The sequence below is a fragment of the Myotis lucifugus genome, unplaced genomic scaffold (assembly GCF_000147115.1).
Source record: "Myotis lucifugus unplaced genomic scaffold, Myoluc2.0 scaffold_164, whole genome shotgun sequence".
Classification (NCBI taxonomy): Eukaryota; Metazoa; Chordata; class Mammalia; order Chiroptera; family Vespertilionidae; genus Myotis; species Myotis lucifugus.
This window is the reverse complement of record NW_005871212.1, coordinates 2859538-2879209: the sequence shown is the minus strand read 5'-3', so window position 1 is coordinate 2879209 and position 19672 is coordinate 2859538. Positions and strand designations below refer to the sequence as shown.

The window sequence follows — 19672 nt, the reverse complement described above, 5'->3', positions numbered from 1 at the left end:
CAATAGGTTTCAATTTCTGCTCTCTCCACCTCTGCACCCTTAAATTTGGATGTTGGTACGCTGAAGCTGTCCAGAGGCTCCTTACACTATCTTCGTATTTTTGGATTCTTTTTTCATTTTGCTTTCCGGTTGGGTGTTTTTGCCTTCTTCGGTATTTCAAATCTTTGACTTGGATCCTGCCGACCCTCTGGGTCTGCTGTGGCAGTCTGTATAATTTTCTTTTATTTCAGTCAGTGTATGCTTTATTTCCAGTTGGGTTCTTATCACAACATCGAAGGTCTCATTAGATTTTCTGAAGGTCCTCCCTCCATTATCGGTGGTCTTCCCCAGTCTTCTGGAAGATCTCACTACAATTTATCGGCGGTCTCACCAAGTCTTTTTGGAGGCCTTATTAAAATTTATCGGGCAGCTTTCTAGACAGTCTTTAAAAGACCTTAAAAAGTGTGGGTTTTAAACTCTATATCCAAACAGTTTCTTTTCCTCCAAATTCTGTCGTTTTGTGTCCCTGTTTCTTTGTCTCGGCATTTTTTATTTCGCTGTGTTGATAGAGTGCCTTTCTGTGCTAAGTGTCCAATTACCTGAGGTAGACACTCTTGGTGCACCCCTTGTGGGCTTTGTGCACAGTCTTGTTGTAGTTAAGCCTTGATTGTTGTAGTTATCACTGGGAGGAATTGACCTTCAGGCCAATTGGCTGTGAAGAATCAGCTGTGTCTGCAGTGGGGAGAACTTCTGTGCTGGAGACACCCCTCTGGGGCTAGACTTGCTTCGATGGGGCTTTGGTGCACACTGAGTCTGCCCCACTGAGTGTGTCTTTTTATGGTTCCACGGAGCTGCAAACTGGATGGTCCCACTCTGACCTCTGGGCTTCCTGGCTCCTGGATCTCTAGGGAGGGTGCTAATCTAGCCTTTGCCTGAGGCTATCCAGCAAAAGTCTCCCTCCAGGGCCTGGGCGGGGCAGGTCCCACGGGATCAACAGGGCGGGGTTAGCAATTATGGCTGCTCTCAGTCTTGCCCTCAGAGGCTCTGCTTCTCAGTGTCCCAGTAATCGCTGCAAGCCCCTCGGAGAGAAAGCTGCCCTAGGGTTCTGAGCGATGCCAGACAGTCCTGCTTCTCCCATATGAGTCTGGGTCTCTAGAGACTCGCCCAGAACTGGAGCTCAGAGCCTGAGACTCCCTCCCGATTGAAAACGACAACCGCGCCCTCAGCCGCCAGCCCGCTCCGCATGCACTCCGCACCTTAGTATTTTACTTCAGCACTGCGCCTCCTCTGAGTCTCGGTATGTTTTTCTCGTTCCTCCTAGTTGTAGAACGTCCACTCAGCCAGCCTTCCTGTGGTTCTGGATGATGTCCGTTCCGTCTTTTAGTTGTATTTTTGAAGTGGTTGTGCGAGGCAGCAAACTCCGGTGTTTACCTATGCCGCCATCTTGGTTTCTCGGACTTAGGATTAGCTGGATTCTTCTTTTTTAAAAAAAAAAATTTTTTTTTTGTTTTATTGCTTAAAGTATTACAAAGAGTATTACATATGTCTCCTTTTTCCCCCCCTTGACATTCCCCCGGCCTCCCCTACCCCCCAGTGTCTTGTGTCCATTGGTTATGCTTATATGCATGCCGGTCCTGGATTCTTTAAGTAGAACCACCGACATTTGAGCGCAGCGGAGCCCCATGCACTGTGTAGGACATAGCATAAAAAGTTATTCGCTGTTTTTCCAAAATTCAGATGAATGCGCGTGGCCAGTATTTACTAATCCAGAATCTTAGGGGGTGGGCCGGACTGTTCTCCCACGCACCCCGCCCGGGTCCGCGCTGGTTGAGGGCTCCTGCAGGCCCAGGTCGGTGGATACGGGGACCCTGACCTGTTCTCCCGACATGGGTCCTCTCCAGGGGGTCACTATCCCCTTTGGACAGGGGCGGGGGTGACCGGTAACTCCCTTCCCTCCCAGCCCCTCATACATGCGTTTGGTCTCCATTCGTGGTGACTCCTGTCTGCTCGAGCGCCTCAGGGCCTGGATCCTTGGAGCTGGGATGGGGGGCGCGGGGTGGGCGTCGAGGCCGGGGCTCACCCCATGTGAAGCCTGCTGAGTGGGGCCGGCAGCTGCAGTTTCGCAAAGTCTTTGAATCAGGTGAGTGTACCTTGGCGATGCAAGAGACTTGGGAAGGCGTGCTGTGTTCACCATGTTACTTGGAGGAAGGAGTTTATAAACCAGAGCAAAGGGGTGGGTTTTGGTTCCTGGGAAAAAAGGAAATATAAATTATGTTGTTGTTTTTTAAAAATCATATTTCATTGGGCAGAAGAGAGGGCCTTAACAAATGATGGGATTTTTAAAAAAATCAAACTTTACGTTCCTATTTTATGTCATGTTATTTTATATGAATTGAGATTCATAAACATTTGAAGTACCTGATTCTGACAGAGGATTTGCTCTGAGACTTTTAGGGGTTTCAGATCTATCTGGCAAACTCCTCTACCATCTGCCCTAAATAGACTAGTATAATATCTCCTTAGAAAGATAGGGCTTGCCTGGCCCACACGGCTCAGTGTTTGAGCGTCAGGAGGTCACTGGGATTCCGGTCAGGGCACATGCCGGGGTTGTTGGTGTGCAGGAGGCAGCCAGTCAGTGATTCTCTCTCATCTGTGTTTCTAACTCTCTTTCCCGCTCCCTTCCTCTCTCGGAAATCAACAAACACACGTAAAGATAGGACTCTCCCAGGGGTACAGATCCTGCCACATGCTAATCCATCAGGCTAGAACTCTGGCAGGAGGAGCTAGACTTAAACTGCCTGGAACTTGGGAACCTCTCTCTCTTTCAATTGGATTCAGGAACCTTTTTATCTACCCCCTCAGCTTTGGTCTGCCCCCAACTTCCTGCTCTTACCATGCTGACACTGAGCAAACTTTCTAGACAGTATAGGAGTATTCATTTCCCCAAGTGTGGTGTAAGTACCAGTTGTTTTCCAGATTAATTTAGCTTTTACACGGATGAAATATTTTTCCCCAGGTGTCCATCAGTAGATGAATGGACAAGCAAAATTTGGAAGATACATTCAATGGAATATTATTCAGTTCTAAAAAGGAAGGAGCCCTGGCTGGTGTTCTCAGTGGATAGAGTGCGGCAAGTACACTGAAGGGTTGTGGGTTCAATTCCCGGTCAAGGGCATGTACCTGGGTTACAGGCTCGATCCCTGGCCCTCAATTAATGTGTGTCTCTTGCCTCCCTCCATCCCTTCCACTCTCTAAAAATCAGTGGGAAAAATATCCTCAGGTGAGGATTAACAAAAATAAATAAAGGATTCTGGTGATCCAGTTCCATTCAAGTCCCAGCTCTTTGGGTCCTTGGGGGCTTTGATTCTCCCTGCTATTTATTTATTTATTTATTTATTTATTTACTTACTTACTTATTTGGGTTTATCCTTACTGAGGATATTTTTTCCATTGATTTTTAGAGAGAGTGGGGGAGAGAAGCATTGACGTGAGAGAAACACATAGTTTGGTTGCTTCCTGCACATGCCCTGACTGGGGCCAGGTATTGAACCAGCAACCCAGGTATGTGCCCTTGACCAGGAATCGAACCTGCGACCCTTTGGTGCATGGGCCAATGCTCTAACCACTGAGAACACACTCCAGGGCGGTTCTGGGTATTGTAGAAGGTCAAAATTCTCTCCTGTGAGCTTGCTTTGGTGATATGACTTAGGTCAGTGGTTCTCAACCTTGGCTGCACATTAGAATTACCTGGGAGTCTTTTTAAAATCCTGATTTCTGGGCCTCACCCTCCGGAAATTCTGTTTCTTTGTTATGGGGTGGGGCCACAACATTAGTAACAAAGAAACATAATGGATACTTGAGATAAGTACATAAACAGAATTTCTGAGGCCCAGAAATCAGGATTTTAAAAAGATTCCTAGGTGATTCTAATGTGCAGCCAAGGTTGAGAACCACTGACTTAGGTTATCCCTGAAAAACAACTCAGCATCTCAGGACAAGGCCAGTTTGAGCTTGTTCTGGGGTTACACACATCTCAAAGGGATGGGAAGGATTCACAACTGTAAGCCCTTTAGTAAAGGGAGGTTAACGGCATTTGTCAGGTGTTGGCCAGAACAAACAATAAATTCTCCTGGCAGGCATTTTAGAGGGGACTGGTCATTGTGGGGACACAGCCTTATGCGGCTGGAAGCCACACTAGAGTTTGGCTTCTTAGTCCGTGTGCTGAGAGTTCTACAGTTCTCATGAGCAGCAGCTATAAAACTGTATTTCTTTCAACCGTCCAATGCTGCTTTTCTCTGGACTCCTTGGAGTCTTACCTGCACAATTCAGGGTCTGCCAGGGTTGGGGGTTTTCTGATGCAGACTTTAGGGCTCTCCCTCTACGGCTCTTCAGAATTTCTCCCCTTAATTTATAGCTGCTCTGGCAGGTCCATCCTCTGTTCTCTGGCTCCTCCAGCCACAGACTGACTTTCTGCTTGAGTTTGTAGCTGCTCTGCAGCACCTGGACTGGGGAGGGTTCCCGAAAGCTGCGTGTAAATGTAGAAAGAATACTAATGTGAACACCTGTATTCCTGACACCTGGTACTTAGAAGCCAAATCTTGGGATGTCATTGCTTTTAGGCTCTTTCAGGAGGAAGAATTAGGAAATGGATACATGAGGTAAGTACATAAATGAGTTCCTATTTTCAATTCAAATTTAACTTTTCATTTTATATTTGTACCTTTAACAGTGAAAATCTTAGTTTCTAAGATAACAAGATACATTCAGAGAAATCTGACTTCCATCTCTGTCCTTTCTAGCCCACTTCCGGCTTCCTCTGTAGGTAATAATTTGTATTTGGTTTTGTTATCTACCATCATTTATTTCTTTTCACATGAGCAGAATGTATATTTCCTCTCTTTTAAAAAATAATGTATTTTTATTGATTTTAGAGAGGAAGGGAGAGAGAGAGAGAAACATCAATGATGAGAATCATTGATCAGCTGCTTCCTACACGCCCCCTACTGGAGATCAAGCCCACAGCCAGGCATGCGCCCTGACCAGGAATCAAACCGAAACCTCATGGTTCATAGATCAATGCTCAACCAGTGAACACATCAGCCAGGGTATTTCCTCTTTCTTATGAAAGACATAGGATACTAAAAACATTCTCTGAACCTTGCTTTTATATTTTATTATGGATATTTTCAAAATACTGGAGCTCAAGGACATTGATCTCTGCTTTTTGAGTCACAATACATAATAAAGAATTACATATTATTGGTGACGTGTTTTAGATTTTATTTTTGTGTCTTTTATCTTTTTTTTCTAGCTTTATTGAAAGGCAATTAACTGTAACATTGTGTAAGTTTAAGGTGTACAACATGATGATTTGATATGTATGTATATTGAGGGTCTTTTATCTTTGGTCTGACCATTTAAGACAGGTGCTTATCAAGAATTTGTTAGATCACTTAAATTAGAAACAGTCATTGTGATTCTAAGTTTTATTATTTTGTGGTCCTACTTTGAAATCATGCATTGTTTTGTTTGTCTTAAAATTTTACAGATTGAAGATCCAGGTTGCTTCTGGGTTATTATAAAAGGGAATAGTACCTTTTTAGATCATGAAATTGACTACCAAAAACTAAATAGCGCCATGAATGACTTCTATAATAGCACGCGTCAAGACATAGAAATAAAACCATTAATGTTGGAAGAAGGGCAGGTATGTATCTAAATGTGCTTTAAGCGTGATCTCTGAAATACTACTTAAAATATAGAATATTTTGGCAACTAAGATGATAAAAGCTTTTGGAGTATTCTGTTGCTTGTAATCATTGCCTTGTGACGGTTGCACAAGATTTAGGCTAATCATGGGACATGGCAGTTGTATAGGGTCATATGGGGCAACAGGAGATGGAGTGTCATGTAAATTCAGGCATTGGGGCCATCCTCTTGGGGCTGAGGATTATTTTAGATCTATCACAGGTGTCGGCACCTTAGCAGAGGGTATGGGGTTTGCAGTCTAGGGATGATGCCTCCCTTGTAGTTTGCCCATGACTTTGGTCATCTCGTGCTCCTTTATGTTTCTTACCCTAAATCATTGTCCTTCCTTGCTTTCTTGTAGCCTCAAGTCCCAATCCTATTGTCTGGTTCTGTCTACAGATCAGTTATTTCTCAGAAAAGTTTGAATTTTTCTAATAGCATGATTGGAAAAGATTTATAAACTGAGGAGAATTAGAAACAATTTTAATTCCTTTCCCTCTCAAAAATCATCATTCATAACATTAATTTCCCCCCCATACCATTGCTTTAAGAAATGGAAACCAGGTCAGTTGTCCTTTTAAAATATTCCACTTAAAAAAAATACTCCACATTTAAAAGAAACACTCCACGTTTTGGATAGCCTGATTGCTTCCTAGTGGTGGTGGTAGTGAACTTTCCCTCTGTATACCCTGTATTTTCTGTGGTCCAATAGTTAAAGCTTTGATTGGATTTAGGGTCACTTGCCCCCCACCCCCTGGAACGATTGGTACTATGAGCTTCATCTTGTATTGAATCGGGACATAATATCACTTTTGGTGATGCTGAGATTGACCAGTGGATTTAGATGGTGACAGCCTGAGCTCTCCCTGCTGGTGGTGCCATCAGCTTTTCACGTCATGGTTGTACCATCCAGTGGTTACCACTGCCCCAATCAGTGCTTTCACTTCAGCTTGCAAAGTGGTCGTTTTCACATTTCTTCTGCGTTCACGAGCTGGAGTTCTTCTGCAGAGAACATTCCCTCATCTGTTGGGATTGTTTGGCTACCCTGACATAATACAGTTTATCCTGGAAAGTTAGAAACATTACTTGATTCTTTCCCTTATCAATTTTTAGCATAGTGATTTGTGCCTAGTTATCTACATTGGTGTCCACAGGGTGTTTTGTTTCTCTTTTTTATTTTTTAAGCCATAAGTATTGAACTCATGGCTTTTAATACATTCATCGTGGCTTTTAATACATTCGTCAGGTATAATCCTCGTTCTTGATGCCTAACTTATTCCATTTTTGACTAGTGGGAACCCTAATATACCACAACTTCAAAGTTAACTGCCTATGTGAATTAGTACCTATTCAAACCATTCCTACAAGTTACTTTGACTTAAGAATTAAACGGAAGTAACCTCCATCCTTTGGCAGAATATGTCTTGAATTATTTGAGTTTTGCAGAATGGCTGCACTAGGTTTTCCAACTTTAATTCCTGAGGGCAGGATTCTCAGTTGGCCCACTTCTTCCTTGTTGGGCACAGCTGTCCCCACTGGGCCACTTTTTTTTTTTTTAAAATATATTTTATTGATTTTTTACAGAGAGGAAGGGAGAGAGATAGAGAGTCAGAAACATCGATGAGAGAGAAACATCGATCAGCTGCCTCCTGCACACCTCCTACTGGGGATGTGCCCGCAACCCAGGTACATGCCCTTGACTGGAATCGAACCTGGGACCTTTCAGTCCACAGGCTGACGCTCTATCCACTGAGCCAAACCGGTTTTGGCCCCACTGGGCCACTTTATATTTGGTTTGCCTGTCTGTGGATTGCCGTTGAGTCGCTTGTGGCCTGGCAGTCTTGTGGGACAGTCAGGATGCCACGCCTGACAATTCAGCAGGGTAGTTCCCCTAAAAGGGGACTACAGAAAATTTTTTAAAAATGTATTTTTATTATTTTAATCCTCACCCAAGGATATTTTTAAAAATTGATTTTTAAATTTTAAATTTTTATTGATTTTAGAGAGGAAAGGAGAGGGAGATAGAAACATCAGTGATGAGAGAGAATCATTGATTGGCTGCCTCCTGCACGCCCCACAATGGGGATTGAGCCCACAACCTGGGCATGTGCCCTGACCGGGTATCGAACCATGACCTCCTGGTTCATAGGTCAATGCTCAACCATTGAGCCACACCAGCTGAGCTAAACTTGATTTTTAGAGAGAGAGGAAGGGAGGGAGGGAATGAGGAAAAGAGGGAGGGAGAGAGAGAGAAAGAAAAAATTCAATTGGTTGCCTCCTTTATACCCTCTGACTAAGGGATAGAACCCACAACCTTTTGATGCATGGGATAATGCTCCAAGCAACTGTGCCACTCAACAAGTCACTCAACAAGTCACTCAAGTCGATTTTGAAGACTTTAGTACAGGCCAAACACTGTTCTAGGTGTTGGGAGGATGGCAATAAACAAAACAGACAAAAATCCACATCACAGAGCTGACTTACAGGAGTGTGAGGTAGTAAACAAGTGTCAGAGGGCAGTGAAAGCCACGGGAGGAACATGGGGAAGATGACCTGGGGTTGAGGTTTCGTTTCTGAAGCTTTGATTTAAGAAGCCTTTCTTTAAATTGTCCTTTAAGCAGTCAAAAGGATTGTAGAAAAAAAAGAGCGAAGTAGAATTCAGTGTCCTGTGTTCTTGACTTAGATTCTTTCACTGACCAGAGGTGTCCAGCTGAGGCAGGGCCAGCCTCCTTGAATCTCTTTTCTCTTCTGAAGGTGAAATGTAGGCTGAGGTGATTTTGAGAGGACCTTTAGGCTCCCCTTATATGGCTAGAGATGTTAACACGGAAGTTTTCATTTTGTAGGTTTGTGTGGTTTATTGTCAGGAACTCAAGTGCTGGTGCAGGGCTGTCATTAAGTCAATCGTGTGTTCAGCAGATCATTACCTGGCAGAGTGTTTCCTTGTGGATTTTGCCAAGTACATTCCAGTGAAATCAAAAAAGTACGTATGACTTTTTTTGCCTTATGCTGTTTAAGGAGACAAATGCCAGTTTTAAAGGAGCGTGCCAGTGTTCAAAGTAAGGGGATAGAGGTTGTAAGCTGGAGGATTTTTAAAAAATATATTTTTTATTGATTTTTTACAGAGAGGGAGGGAGAGGGATAGAGAGCCGGAAACATCGATGAGAGAGAAACATAGATCAGCTGCCTCCTGCACACCCCCAACTGGGGATTTGCCCGCAACCAAGGTACATGCCCCTGACCGGAATCGAACCCAGGACTCTTCAGTCCGCAGGCTGATGCTCTATCCACTGAGCCAAACCGGTCAGGGCGGTTGTTTTTTTTTTTTTTTTTAGCTTCAAGAAGGGAAGCCTTCTTGTAGACGTCAGGTTCCATTCAATGCTGCATGGCAGTGAGTGTCGGAGCAAGTGGTCAGAATGAAGACTCAGTAGGCAGCTCCAGCTTCCTGCCACCTCCTTTCCTGGAAAGGGCAGGTGCTCTGCATCTCCCAGGTGCCCCTGGCCAGAAAGAACCCTCACTGATTCTAGGGCCACATGTCACAGTTCATGAGAAAATACTGTCAATAAGTGTTTGTGGTAATTTTTCCATGGTTCCCCATCCCAGAGTAAGAGGATGTCAGTTTAATAAATAAATGTGACTCTTCCAAAAGAGTAACACCAAATAGATTTCAACCGAAATAAGAGGCTTATCTGATTGAATTATCTTAAGAATGCCATGGCAGAAGGAAATTTGCAGATGTTTAAGAAAAAGGATGCATTTCCAGCTTGTGGTTTGCACCTTTATAGCTGTAATTGTTAAAAAACAACAACTCACACACCTGTTGTTGAACTTTTGGGGGATATTTTCTTTTAGTGTTTTGAATTTTAAGTTTAGTTTGTTTTGGGCAAGAGAATCATATGATTAAATAGAGCACAAGGAGGCTTTGAGGGGCAGTTAATGCCACCACCGTTTTCTGAACTGAGACAAAAGGTGCCTAGCCTGTCCGTGTGGCATCATCATAACCCGTGTGTGTCGAAATGGTGTGTTCAAGTCTGTCATTTACCTGGAAGAAGGGAAATAAAAAATGTTGAGCAACTTATCAAATCTCAGTCCTTTCAGCTCTTTTGTGCAGAGTTGGCTAACACTAATTATGAAAACTTCTCTTTTATAGAAACGTTAAGGTAATTCTGGTTGTGTATTGAAATTGATACTTAAATATCTTAAAATCTTTAAAATTTTTTAAAATTTATTGATTTGAGAGAGAGGGAAGGAGAGACAGAGAGATACACAGACAGACATTGATTTATTGTTCCACTTACTGATGCATTCATTGGTCCACTGTTTTTTTCTTTTTAAGATATATTTTTATTGATTTCAGAGAGGAAGGAGGAGGTAGAGAGAGATAGAAACATCAGTGATGAGAGAGAATCATTGATTGGCTGCCTCCTGCATGCCCCCTACTGGGGATCAAACCTGCAACCCAGGCATGTGCCTTTGACCGGAATCAAACCCAGGACCCTTCAGTCCGCAGGCTGACGCTCTATCCACTGAGCCAAACCAGCCAGGACCATTGGTCCACTCTTTTTTGTGCCCTGACCAGGGATCAAACCTGCAACCGTGGTGTATCAGGATGAAGCTCAACCAACTGAGCTACTGGCCAGGGCTGATACTTAAAAATCTTAAATAAAATTTGCTCCCAAGTTTGATCATTATTTTTCAATGTAAGGAGCCTCACGAGACATTTTTCTAATCCCTCCCCACTCCCATGCCATGAAATTTTTAAAAAGTATATGTTTTTATTGATTTTACAAAGAGAGGAAGAGAGAGGGGGAGAGAGATAGAAACACTGATGAGAGAAACATCGATGGGCTGCTTCCGGCATGCCCCTTACTGGGGATTGAGCCTGCAATGTGTCCTGACCTGGGATCAAACTAGCGACCTCTTGGTCCATGGGAAGATGCTCCATCCACTGAGCCGGGCCACGCCATGAAATTTTAACATGAGTTATACTGAATACCTATGTATGTACTATATGTATATCTGTGCTTTATACATAAAAAGAGTGCGATCCCTCCTCTCCCCCGTCCAAGAACCACTGTTTGTCAACTTTGGCAAATGTCTCCAAGTATTTCTTGCTGTTAGTGACTATATTAGAAACAGAAATAATTGGTTTTTGTGTTTTGTTTTTATGTTGTGTATTAGGTATATTGGTGTACTTTAAAGAAATGTTATGTGTAATTTTCTTTATAATTGAACTGTTTCTGTTTCACTGTTAAAGCATCCGAGTTGCAGTAGAAACTTTTATGCAGCTTCCCTACAGAGCGAAAAAATTCAGACTGTATTGTACAAAACCTGTTACATTACACTTTGACTTTTGTGAAGACAGTGCTAAAATTGTGTAAGTACATCTTCTAACATGTTAACTTATTGGTGAAAGACTTAACTGAGTGTCTGATGTATCTGTGAGACTAATTCCTCTTGAGAAGTGCGAAGCGATCTCAAGGGTCTCTTTTTTCTTCAGGAGATACTTTCTGAGTCCGTGTGTGTCAAACCTGGTCATGAGCAGAATTCCCTGGGCAACTCCACCTACAGCGGCTGCAGTTGGAGTTAGAGTAGGGTCTGAACTCTGCTTTTCGGCTTCCCTTTTCCCCCCACTTACAGAAAGTAATAACTGCCTGGCCTGTGTGTCCCAGTGGTTGAGGGTCAACCTATGAACCAGGAGGTCACGGCTCGAGTCCCGGTCAGTCGCATGCTCGGGTTGTATGCTCGATCCCCAGGGTGGGGCATGTAGGAAGCAGCCGATCAATGATTCTTTCTCATTATTGATGTTTCTATCTCTGTCTCCCTCTCCTTTCCTTTCTGAAATCAATAAAAATATATTTAAAAAAGTAATAACTGTAAAGGGTACAACATGTAGGATCATGGAGCATTAAAAGAAAAGTCGGTTGCATTCTTCTCCAGCCTCACTTCCTCTCTCCTGGGAGGCCTCTGTGACCTGTTTAGGCTCTGAACTTGCAGACCTTTTTCAGGGCTTTTATACATATTCATTTACATGGAGCTTTTATGCAAATTACAACCTACTGTCTTATTTGCAAATTTAACTTAATGTATGTTGAAACTCTTTGTACCCTCTTCTGCTTTCAGTCTTTTTCATGGGTAAATATAATGGCATACTTGCTGTATTTAACCATTCCTCTTTTGATACCCAGCTAGATTGTTTCCAAACCATTTTGCACTGTACATTTTCATCAAAATATAGATACATCCGTATAAGACATATAGATGTAGAGAGGTATACACACATACGCACACATGTCACACACATGCACCCCATCTTTGCCTTTTCTCCCTAGTATTTGGCCCCATTGCCACTGTTTGTACAGGACAGGTCCCTGCATCGGGCAGTACTGTGTTGGGGGTGTGGCTGTGATCTTTGCAGTCTTGAACAAGACTACCTGAGGTCCATCCTCCCACCTGGGGCTCCTTCTCCCTCTTCCTCCAGAACTGTGGCATTGTGGGAAGAAAAGCTACAGAAACAGCACAACATTCGTGGAGTCTATGGAGACCCTCCAACTCCCATCACCGACAGTCCCCTTGAAATGGTGAATGCATCACTCTTGTGCTGGCCTTGGAAGCTGCACTAAGAAGATACCAAGCCAGCTTGTCTCTGCTGAGGCCGTTGCACCCTGCCACGCTGCCCAAGCAACCCCAGCCTCCCCTGTCCTTTCAGATCAGTAGCTGCTCACCCTCCTGGGTGACTTGGGTGCCTGCCTGTCCGTGCTCAGCTCTCCCTCAGAGGCAGTCTGCTCCCCCCTCTGCATTACCCCTCTCCCAGCATACTGGGCTCCTTAGGGACCCTCCCAGCCTCGGACACACCCAGCCCCAGGATACCCTCAGTGTAGGCGAAGGCTTTAAGTAACTGATCTTACTGGGTTTTGATTACCTTCTTTGACAAGTACCCTTCATCTAGAATGTGTCTCAATATGCATATTGCAGTTTTTATAGATTTTAATTTCCCTTCAAAATGACTAGTAATTTGTATTTCTGTAATTGGGTGTAGAAAGTGCTATTTTCCCCACACGACACTGGATATCATCAGGATTTTTCATTTTTGCTTGATGGCTGGGTGAAAATGATATATTTTAAAATACATTTTTATTCTTTTCAGAGAGGAAGGGAGAGGGGAAGAGAGATAGAAACATCAATTCTTTTTTTTAATTTTAGAAAGGGAGTCTTGGGGACAGGGTCAGCGGGTTAGCCCAGGACAAGATGCTGCTGCCCATTACTTCCTGGTTGCAAGCCTCGTGGGGACGGTCCCTTAGAGTTTAGAGGATGCATGCTTGTAGGGAATGAGTGTGGAAAGGGAACGGCACAGGCTCCTGGGAGGGAGAGCACACCTAGAACCACTGTCTTTTATTTATTTAGCCTTCTTTTAGAAACACTTTGTAATTCTCTTGAAGTAATATGCTTAATGTCTTTCTTAGTAAAAAGAAAAATAATATTTTAGTCCAGGCACTGGGCTATGTGCTTATGTACATTACCTCATTTGATCTTTAAAACAACCCTGGGAGGATGGTGGTGGCATCTCTGATAAATAAAACCAGTGGAGAAACAAAACATTTCACTCTAACCTTATTTTATTTTTGTTCCTTGCTTCCAAATATTGGCTTCTCCTGATCTTCCTCTGCCTACAGCTTTTCCTGCAATTTTCTTTTTTTAAAAAATTTTTTTATTTTCAATTACAGTTAGTATATATTGTATTAGTTTCAGGTGTACATCACCGTGATTAGATTATTTAAGTGATCATCTCAATAAATCTTGCACCCATCTGACACCATATTTAGTTATTACAATATTATTGACTATATCCCCTGTGCTGTACTTTACATTCCTGTGACTATTCTGTAACAACCAATTTGTACTTCTTTTTTTTAATATTACTTTTTTGTTAAAAAATATTTTTAATGATTTCAGAGAGGAAGGGAGAAGGAGAGAGAGATAGAAACATCAATGATGAGAATCATTGATCAGCTGCCTCCTGCATGCCCCGCCCTGGGGATCGAGCCCACAGCACACAACCCTGACATGTGCCCTGACTGAGAATCAAACTGTGACCTCCTGGTTCATAAGTTGATGCTCAACCATTGAGCCATGCCAGACTGGGCCAGTTTGTACTTCTTAATCCCTTCACCTTTCCCCCCCATCCCCCTATTCTTCCCTACTGATTTTTATGTGCCACACCTGGGTGTGGGGCCTTTCACTTCCCTGGGTCCACCTCTCCTACCAGTCTTGTCCCTCATACCAATCTCGATGTGGCTTCTTCTTTATATCCTTTCTTGTAGGACTTCCGTTTCAGTGAGATTTCAGTTGGTTCTGAATGATGGTTGTTCTGTAGTTTAGTAATTTTGATGTGGTTGTGGGAGGAGGTGAGTACTGTTTACCTACGCCACCATCTTGACCAGAAGTCTTTTGCGATTTTCTTTCCAAAGCATAGGAAAAGGCAAGGTGATAGAAAATGGGCGACAGTGAGAGGGTGGCGGCTGAGTGAGGAGTAGCATGAGACAACAGTGGCCACTCTCAGAATGTTGGTTTGGCCAACATGTTTGGAGGCCTTGCTGTGTGCCAGCCTGTGCTGAGCACTGCACACTCAGGATTCCTGCCCCAGCGAGCTTGTGTTCTGTTGGGGAGGCAGCTATGTCCCAGGTAACTGGGGGCAACGGTGTTGGGACAGACGATGGCAGGCCCATTGTCAGTCTCTGCCCGGGTGCAGGCGGCAGCGGTGAGGAGCCCGTTGCAGGCTGCAGCTGGGGCCGTCCCCATTACCTGCATCATATGCCATTACGTAATGTCGGAAATACCCAGTGAGTGTTACAAAATGATGTTAGTGTACTAACCTCAGATTTCTATTTAATGACGTTGCATCTGTTCACCGTTCCAGACCCGCCAAGAAGTGGGACACTGCAGCTATTCAGTACTTTCAGAACATCCTGAAAGGTAAGGCAAGTGTGTCATCACTGCAGCCCGTGTTGAACTGACACCCAAGGTGGTTTAACCTTCAATTGGGGTGGGGGGGGGGGGTTGAGATGTGCGTGCTTAGCTGTTTGGCCCTCCTCATATGGGTTCATAAGTTATCTGGAGCTTCTTCTACCCCAATGACACAGTGACGCTGCAGTCCTGGAATTTTAGGGGGTGAATGTGGACATCAGTAATTGAGAGGTGAGGTTAGAAAGAGGCTGTATGGGTAAGAGATGCTTACACAGAAACAATGCCTGCCTCTTAGTTTGCATAGAAGCTGAAGCACTGCAAAATAAATTTACATGCATGTTACTGAACCAGCAGTTGATTAAAAGCTCAAGTTATTGTGTAATCATTATTGCTAATTTAAGAGGTATAGACTGTCTCAGAGCACCTTGCAGTGTGTTCTCTTCATATTGGTGAGTGTAGCAATGATATGGAGACTCACTTGTGGCAGCTGTCCAAACCCCTGGCAGCCAAGAGCCACATAACTGTGCCCGCCTCCGAGGGCTGTTTTGAGAAGTAGTGGGTGTGAGCTCTTGGAGTGCTGCCTGTACCTGTTGAGGTCCTGGCCTCTCTCCTCTGCTGCCCCACTGTCCGGTTAAAGCAGGGTGTGGAACCTTTTTTCTGTCAAAGGCCATTTGACATCATTCTCGGGCCATACACAGTTACCAACTTAAAAATTAGCCTGCTACATTTGGTCAAACATTTAATTAACTCACCCCTAATGCATTGGCAGGGCCAGACCAAGTGATTTCATGGGCCTTACATGGCCCTCGAGCCAGATCTTCCCCACCCCTCTGTTAAAGAAACAGCCAGATGCTGTGAGAAATCGGAGGTTGGGGTGAGGGTTGCTGGTTTTGGAGTTTCGGTCCTTGTGAGCCTAGTGGGGAATGCTGGGAGACAGAGGTTGGAAAGGCAGAGTGCCTAGGTTTGAATACTGCCCTGTTTCTGCTGTGGAGCCTTCGCTGAGCCTGGTCTTGTCACGTGTACAGTGACTCTCAAAGGTTATGGTAAGAGTGAAGTGAAATACGTTTGTAAAGGACTTAGCATGGTGTCCACTAGGTACCCATACATGGAGCTGCTGGATTAGTAAGTCTCCGAGAGGGTCAAGAGCTCTGCTCTGTGGGCATTTGGAAGGTGGACTCGGATGAAAGACTGTGGGTGGATGGGGACAGGACACAGGCTGCCTGCCTGCCAGGAGAGCCTCCCCTCGACTTGCCCACCTGCAGACCTTCCTGCATTCAGACCCACCTGCAGGGGAAGCTGTCGGGCAGGTGGTGCTGGGTAATCAGAAGTGGTTAGCAGAGATTAATAGGTGGGAAATAGTCCAGTTGTTTCAAATATACTTTTGATATCAGCTAATTAATGTTTTCATTTATGCCACTTAGCAACTACCCAGGTGGAAGCCAAATTATGTGCTGTAGAAGATGATACTTTTGAGGTTTATCTTTATGTAACTATAAAAAATGAAAAAGTAAGTGAAAAAATTGTATTTTAAAAATAGTTTACCATTGTTTAAAAATCTTATTTTAATAAAACAGAATAAACACCAAAGGAAACAATGTCATTCACACAATATAGAAATTTTCTTAATCTTTCAAGGTCTGGCTTAGATCAGAAGTTAGCAGGACTGTTTCTTCTTTTAATTACTTCAATAATTACTTTAGTGTTTTATTTAGACAGCATTTTATTTAGTAATTGACAAGAAATTATTCCTATTGTGATGAGTATGAAATGTTATTTCCTTATAAGAGGACATAATTTTTATAAATACATACATTTGGTATAGTTCACTGCTTCTCCCACCCCACAATTTTCTCATCATGTATAATATGTGCACATTGTAGAGACTTCAGATAACAGCCCTGGCTGGTTTGGCTCAGTGGATAGAGTGTCATCCTGCGGATTGAAGGGTCCTGGGTTCACTTCCAGTCAAGGGCACATACCTCGGTTGCAGGCTCCTCCCTGGCCCAGGCCCTAGTCAGGGCTCATGCAGGAGACAACCAATCGATGTGTTTCTCTCACATCGATTTTTCTCTCTGTCTTTCCCTCTCTCTTCTACTCTCTCTGAAAATCAGTGGAAAAATATCCTCGGGTAAGGATTAAAAAAAATAAAAAAATTCAGATAACAGAAGTAGAAAGAAAGTGGGCATCACATGTGAGCGCCCTGCTCCAGTTATAGGCTGTTAGCATTTGGTCGCCTTTATGAAGGGTGGTACAGGGTGCAGCTCAGCACCTTGTGTGGCGGTAGCTGGAGATGCTGATTAGACTGCTTGGGGCCCACGGAGGCCATCTAAATCACAGATTTATTTAAAATTTTTATTTTGAAATATTTTTACAGTTCAGACAAGATGTAAACAGTGCAGAGTTGTGTATATGCTTTACCTGGGTTCCCCTAACGTTAACCATACAAACCAGGGGTTCAGTGATTAAAACCAGAAAATTAACACTGATAAAAATACTATTTTTAGAAAATCTACAGACCTTATTTGAATTTTGCCAGTGTTCCCACTAATTTCCTTTCTCTGTGCTAGGATCTGATCGAGGATCCCACTTGTATCTGGTTGTCATGTCTCTAGTCTCCTCAGTCTGATGAGACAGTTCTTCAGTCTTTCCACATCTTTTAAGACCTTGACATTTAAGAAGCGTACTGGCTAGTCATTTTGTGGAATGTCACTCAATTTTTATTTTATTTTTTAATTTAAATTCTTTATTATTAAAAGTATTACGGATGTCTCCTTTTCCCCCCATTGACCTGTCCCCGCCGGCTCCCGCCTCCCAGCACCGGCCCTCATCCCCCTACTGTCTGCATCCATTGGTTCTGCTTATATGCATGCATATAAGTCCTTTGGTTGATCTCTTACTTCCCCTGCTCCCAGCCTCCCATGCCTTCCCTCTGACGTTGGACGGTCTGTTAGATGCTTCTGTGTCTCTGGATCTATTTTTGTTCATCAGTTTATGTTGTTCATTATATTCCACAAATGAGTGAGATCATGTGATATTTATCTTTCTCCGACTGGCTTATTTCTCTTAGCATAATGCTCTCCCTAGGCCTGGCCTGTGATCAGGCCATCTTCCCTGGCTGCTGGCAGCTGGCCCCACCCTCCGCCGTCACCCACCCCCGGTTTCCCTGTTTGCCATCAGGCAATTGGAGCCTGCTGGCTGGTGGGGAGGGACCAAGAGGTTGGCCGTTCCCGCCCACTCGCCAGCCCTGCCCCCCCCGCCGTTGGTCACCCTCTGTGTGTGGGGCGACTGGTGGGCAGGGGCCTTGGCCTGGCACTGCCCACATCTGCGGCCACCCACCCCCGGTTCCCCATTCCCCATTGGGTGATTGGCACCTGCCTGCTGGGGGAAGGGACCGAGAGGTTGGCTGGCAGGCCTCAATCAGGAGATCAAGGCCTGCAGGCTGGCGGCAGCTCCTGCATTGAGCGTCTGCCCCCTGGTGGTCAGTGCACATCATAATGACCAGTGGTTCTGCCATTCGGTTGATTTGCATATTAGCCTTTTATTATATAGGATGTTTCCTCATGTTTAGATTGAGTTTCTAAAAATTTTTTTAAAATATATTTTTATTGATTTCAAAGAGGAAGGGAGTTGGAGCAAGAGATAGAAACATCAGTGATGAGAGAGAACATTGATTGGCTGCTTCCTGCACACCCCCTACTCGGGATCGAGCCCACAACCCCGAGCATGTGCTCTGACCAGGAATTGAACCATTACCTCCCGGTTCATAGGTTGATACTCAACCACTAAACAGCACTGGCCAGGCAGAGTTTCTAAATTTTTAGCAAAGATGCTGCAAAAGTGAGATTGAACCCTTCTTAGTGCATCATATGAGAAGGTTCATGATGTTGATATGTCTCATCACTAGTCATGTTTACCTTGATCAGCTGGGTATCTGCTAGGTTTTTCCTTTAAAGCAGGGGTCCTCAAACTATGGCCCGCGAGCCACATGCGGCCCGCCGAAAACATTTATCCAGCCCGCCGGGTGTTTTTGCCGCTGCTGCCTGTTGCTTAGCAGCTGACTAGTTTTTTTTAAACTATAGTCCGGCCCTCCAACGGTCTGAGGAACAGTGAACTGGCCCCCTGTTTAAAAAGTTTGAGGACCCCTGCTTTAAAGAGTTACTATCTTTTTCCTTTTGAAATGATTAAGCATCTTATGGGGTAATACTTTGAGACTGTGCAAATATCTATCAGTGATTCTTGCCTGCAAAACTTATTTCTGTGGTATTTGCCCATTTCCATCATACCTTTTACTTTTTAAAAAAAATCCTCATCCAAGGATGTTTTTCCATTTACTTTGTTTTTAGAGAGAGTAGATGGGAGGGAGGAGTAGGAGGGAAGGGGGAGGGGGCAGAGAGAGAGAGAGAGAGAGAGACATGTGAAAGTGACACATTGATTGTTTGCCTTCCGCATATGCCCAAGGGGGGCCGGGGATTGAACCTGCAGCCAAGGTAAGGTGCCCTTGACTGGAATTGAACCTGTGACCCCTCAGTCTGCAGGCCGACGCTCTAACCAGTGAGAAAACTGGCCAGGGCTCTACATTTTTAATTATAATTATGTAAGGAAGAACTGTTCCTTCTCCCCCATTTATTAACTGATTCAATAATTTATCTTAGTATGGACTCCTGGGTATTTATTTTACTCTGGGTGATATAATCCATTACTATCATTTTCTTGCTCAAATTGTCACAGATTTGTCCATTAGGAGCTTTTTTAAAGTGCCTTATATTCTCCATCATTGTTGAAAATTCCCTACTTTCTCTACTACAAGATACTCCTGGTTAATTTGGTCATTTTCCAGTTTCAGGCCTAGACTCAACCACTGCTCCAATAAGTTCCTTTTATTGACAAATAGTATTTAGATATCGGGATCAGGGCACTAGGTATTCTCATTGCTACTGCGCTGTCATTGATTGTAGACCCTCTCAGCAGACAGGAAATATGGGGT

The 19672-nt window shown here is 43.9% G+C and overlaps 1 protein-coding gene across 1 annotated transcript in view; it reads left to right on the top strand.

Moving 5' to 3' along the window:
- TDRD12 (tudor domain containing 12) overlaps nt 1–19672 on the top strand; it is an 85948-nt gene that overhangs the window by 1259 nt on the left and 65017 nt on the right. The window contains 5 exon segments of the mRNA XM_023759893.1: nt 5528–5686; nt 8571–8707; nt 10982–11101; nt 14642–14697; nt 16110–16195. Of these exon segments, the coding sequence (XP_023615661.1) occupies nt 5528–5686; nt 8571–8707; nt 10982–11101; nt 14642–14697; nt 16110–16195 (558 nt within the window).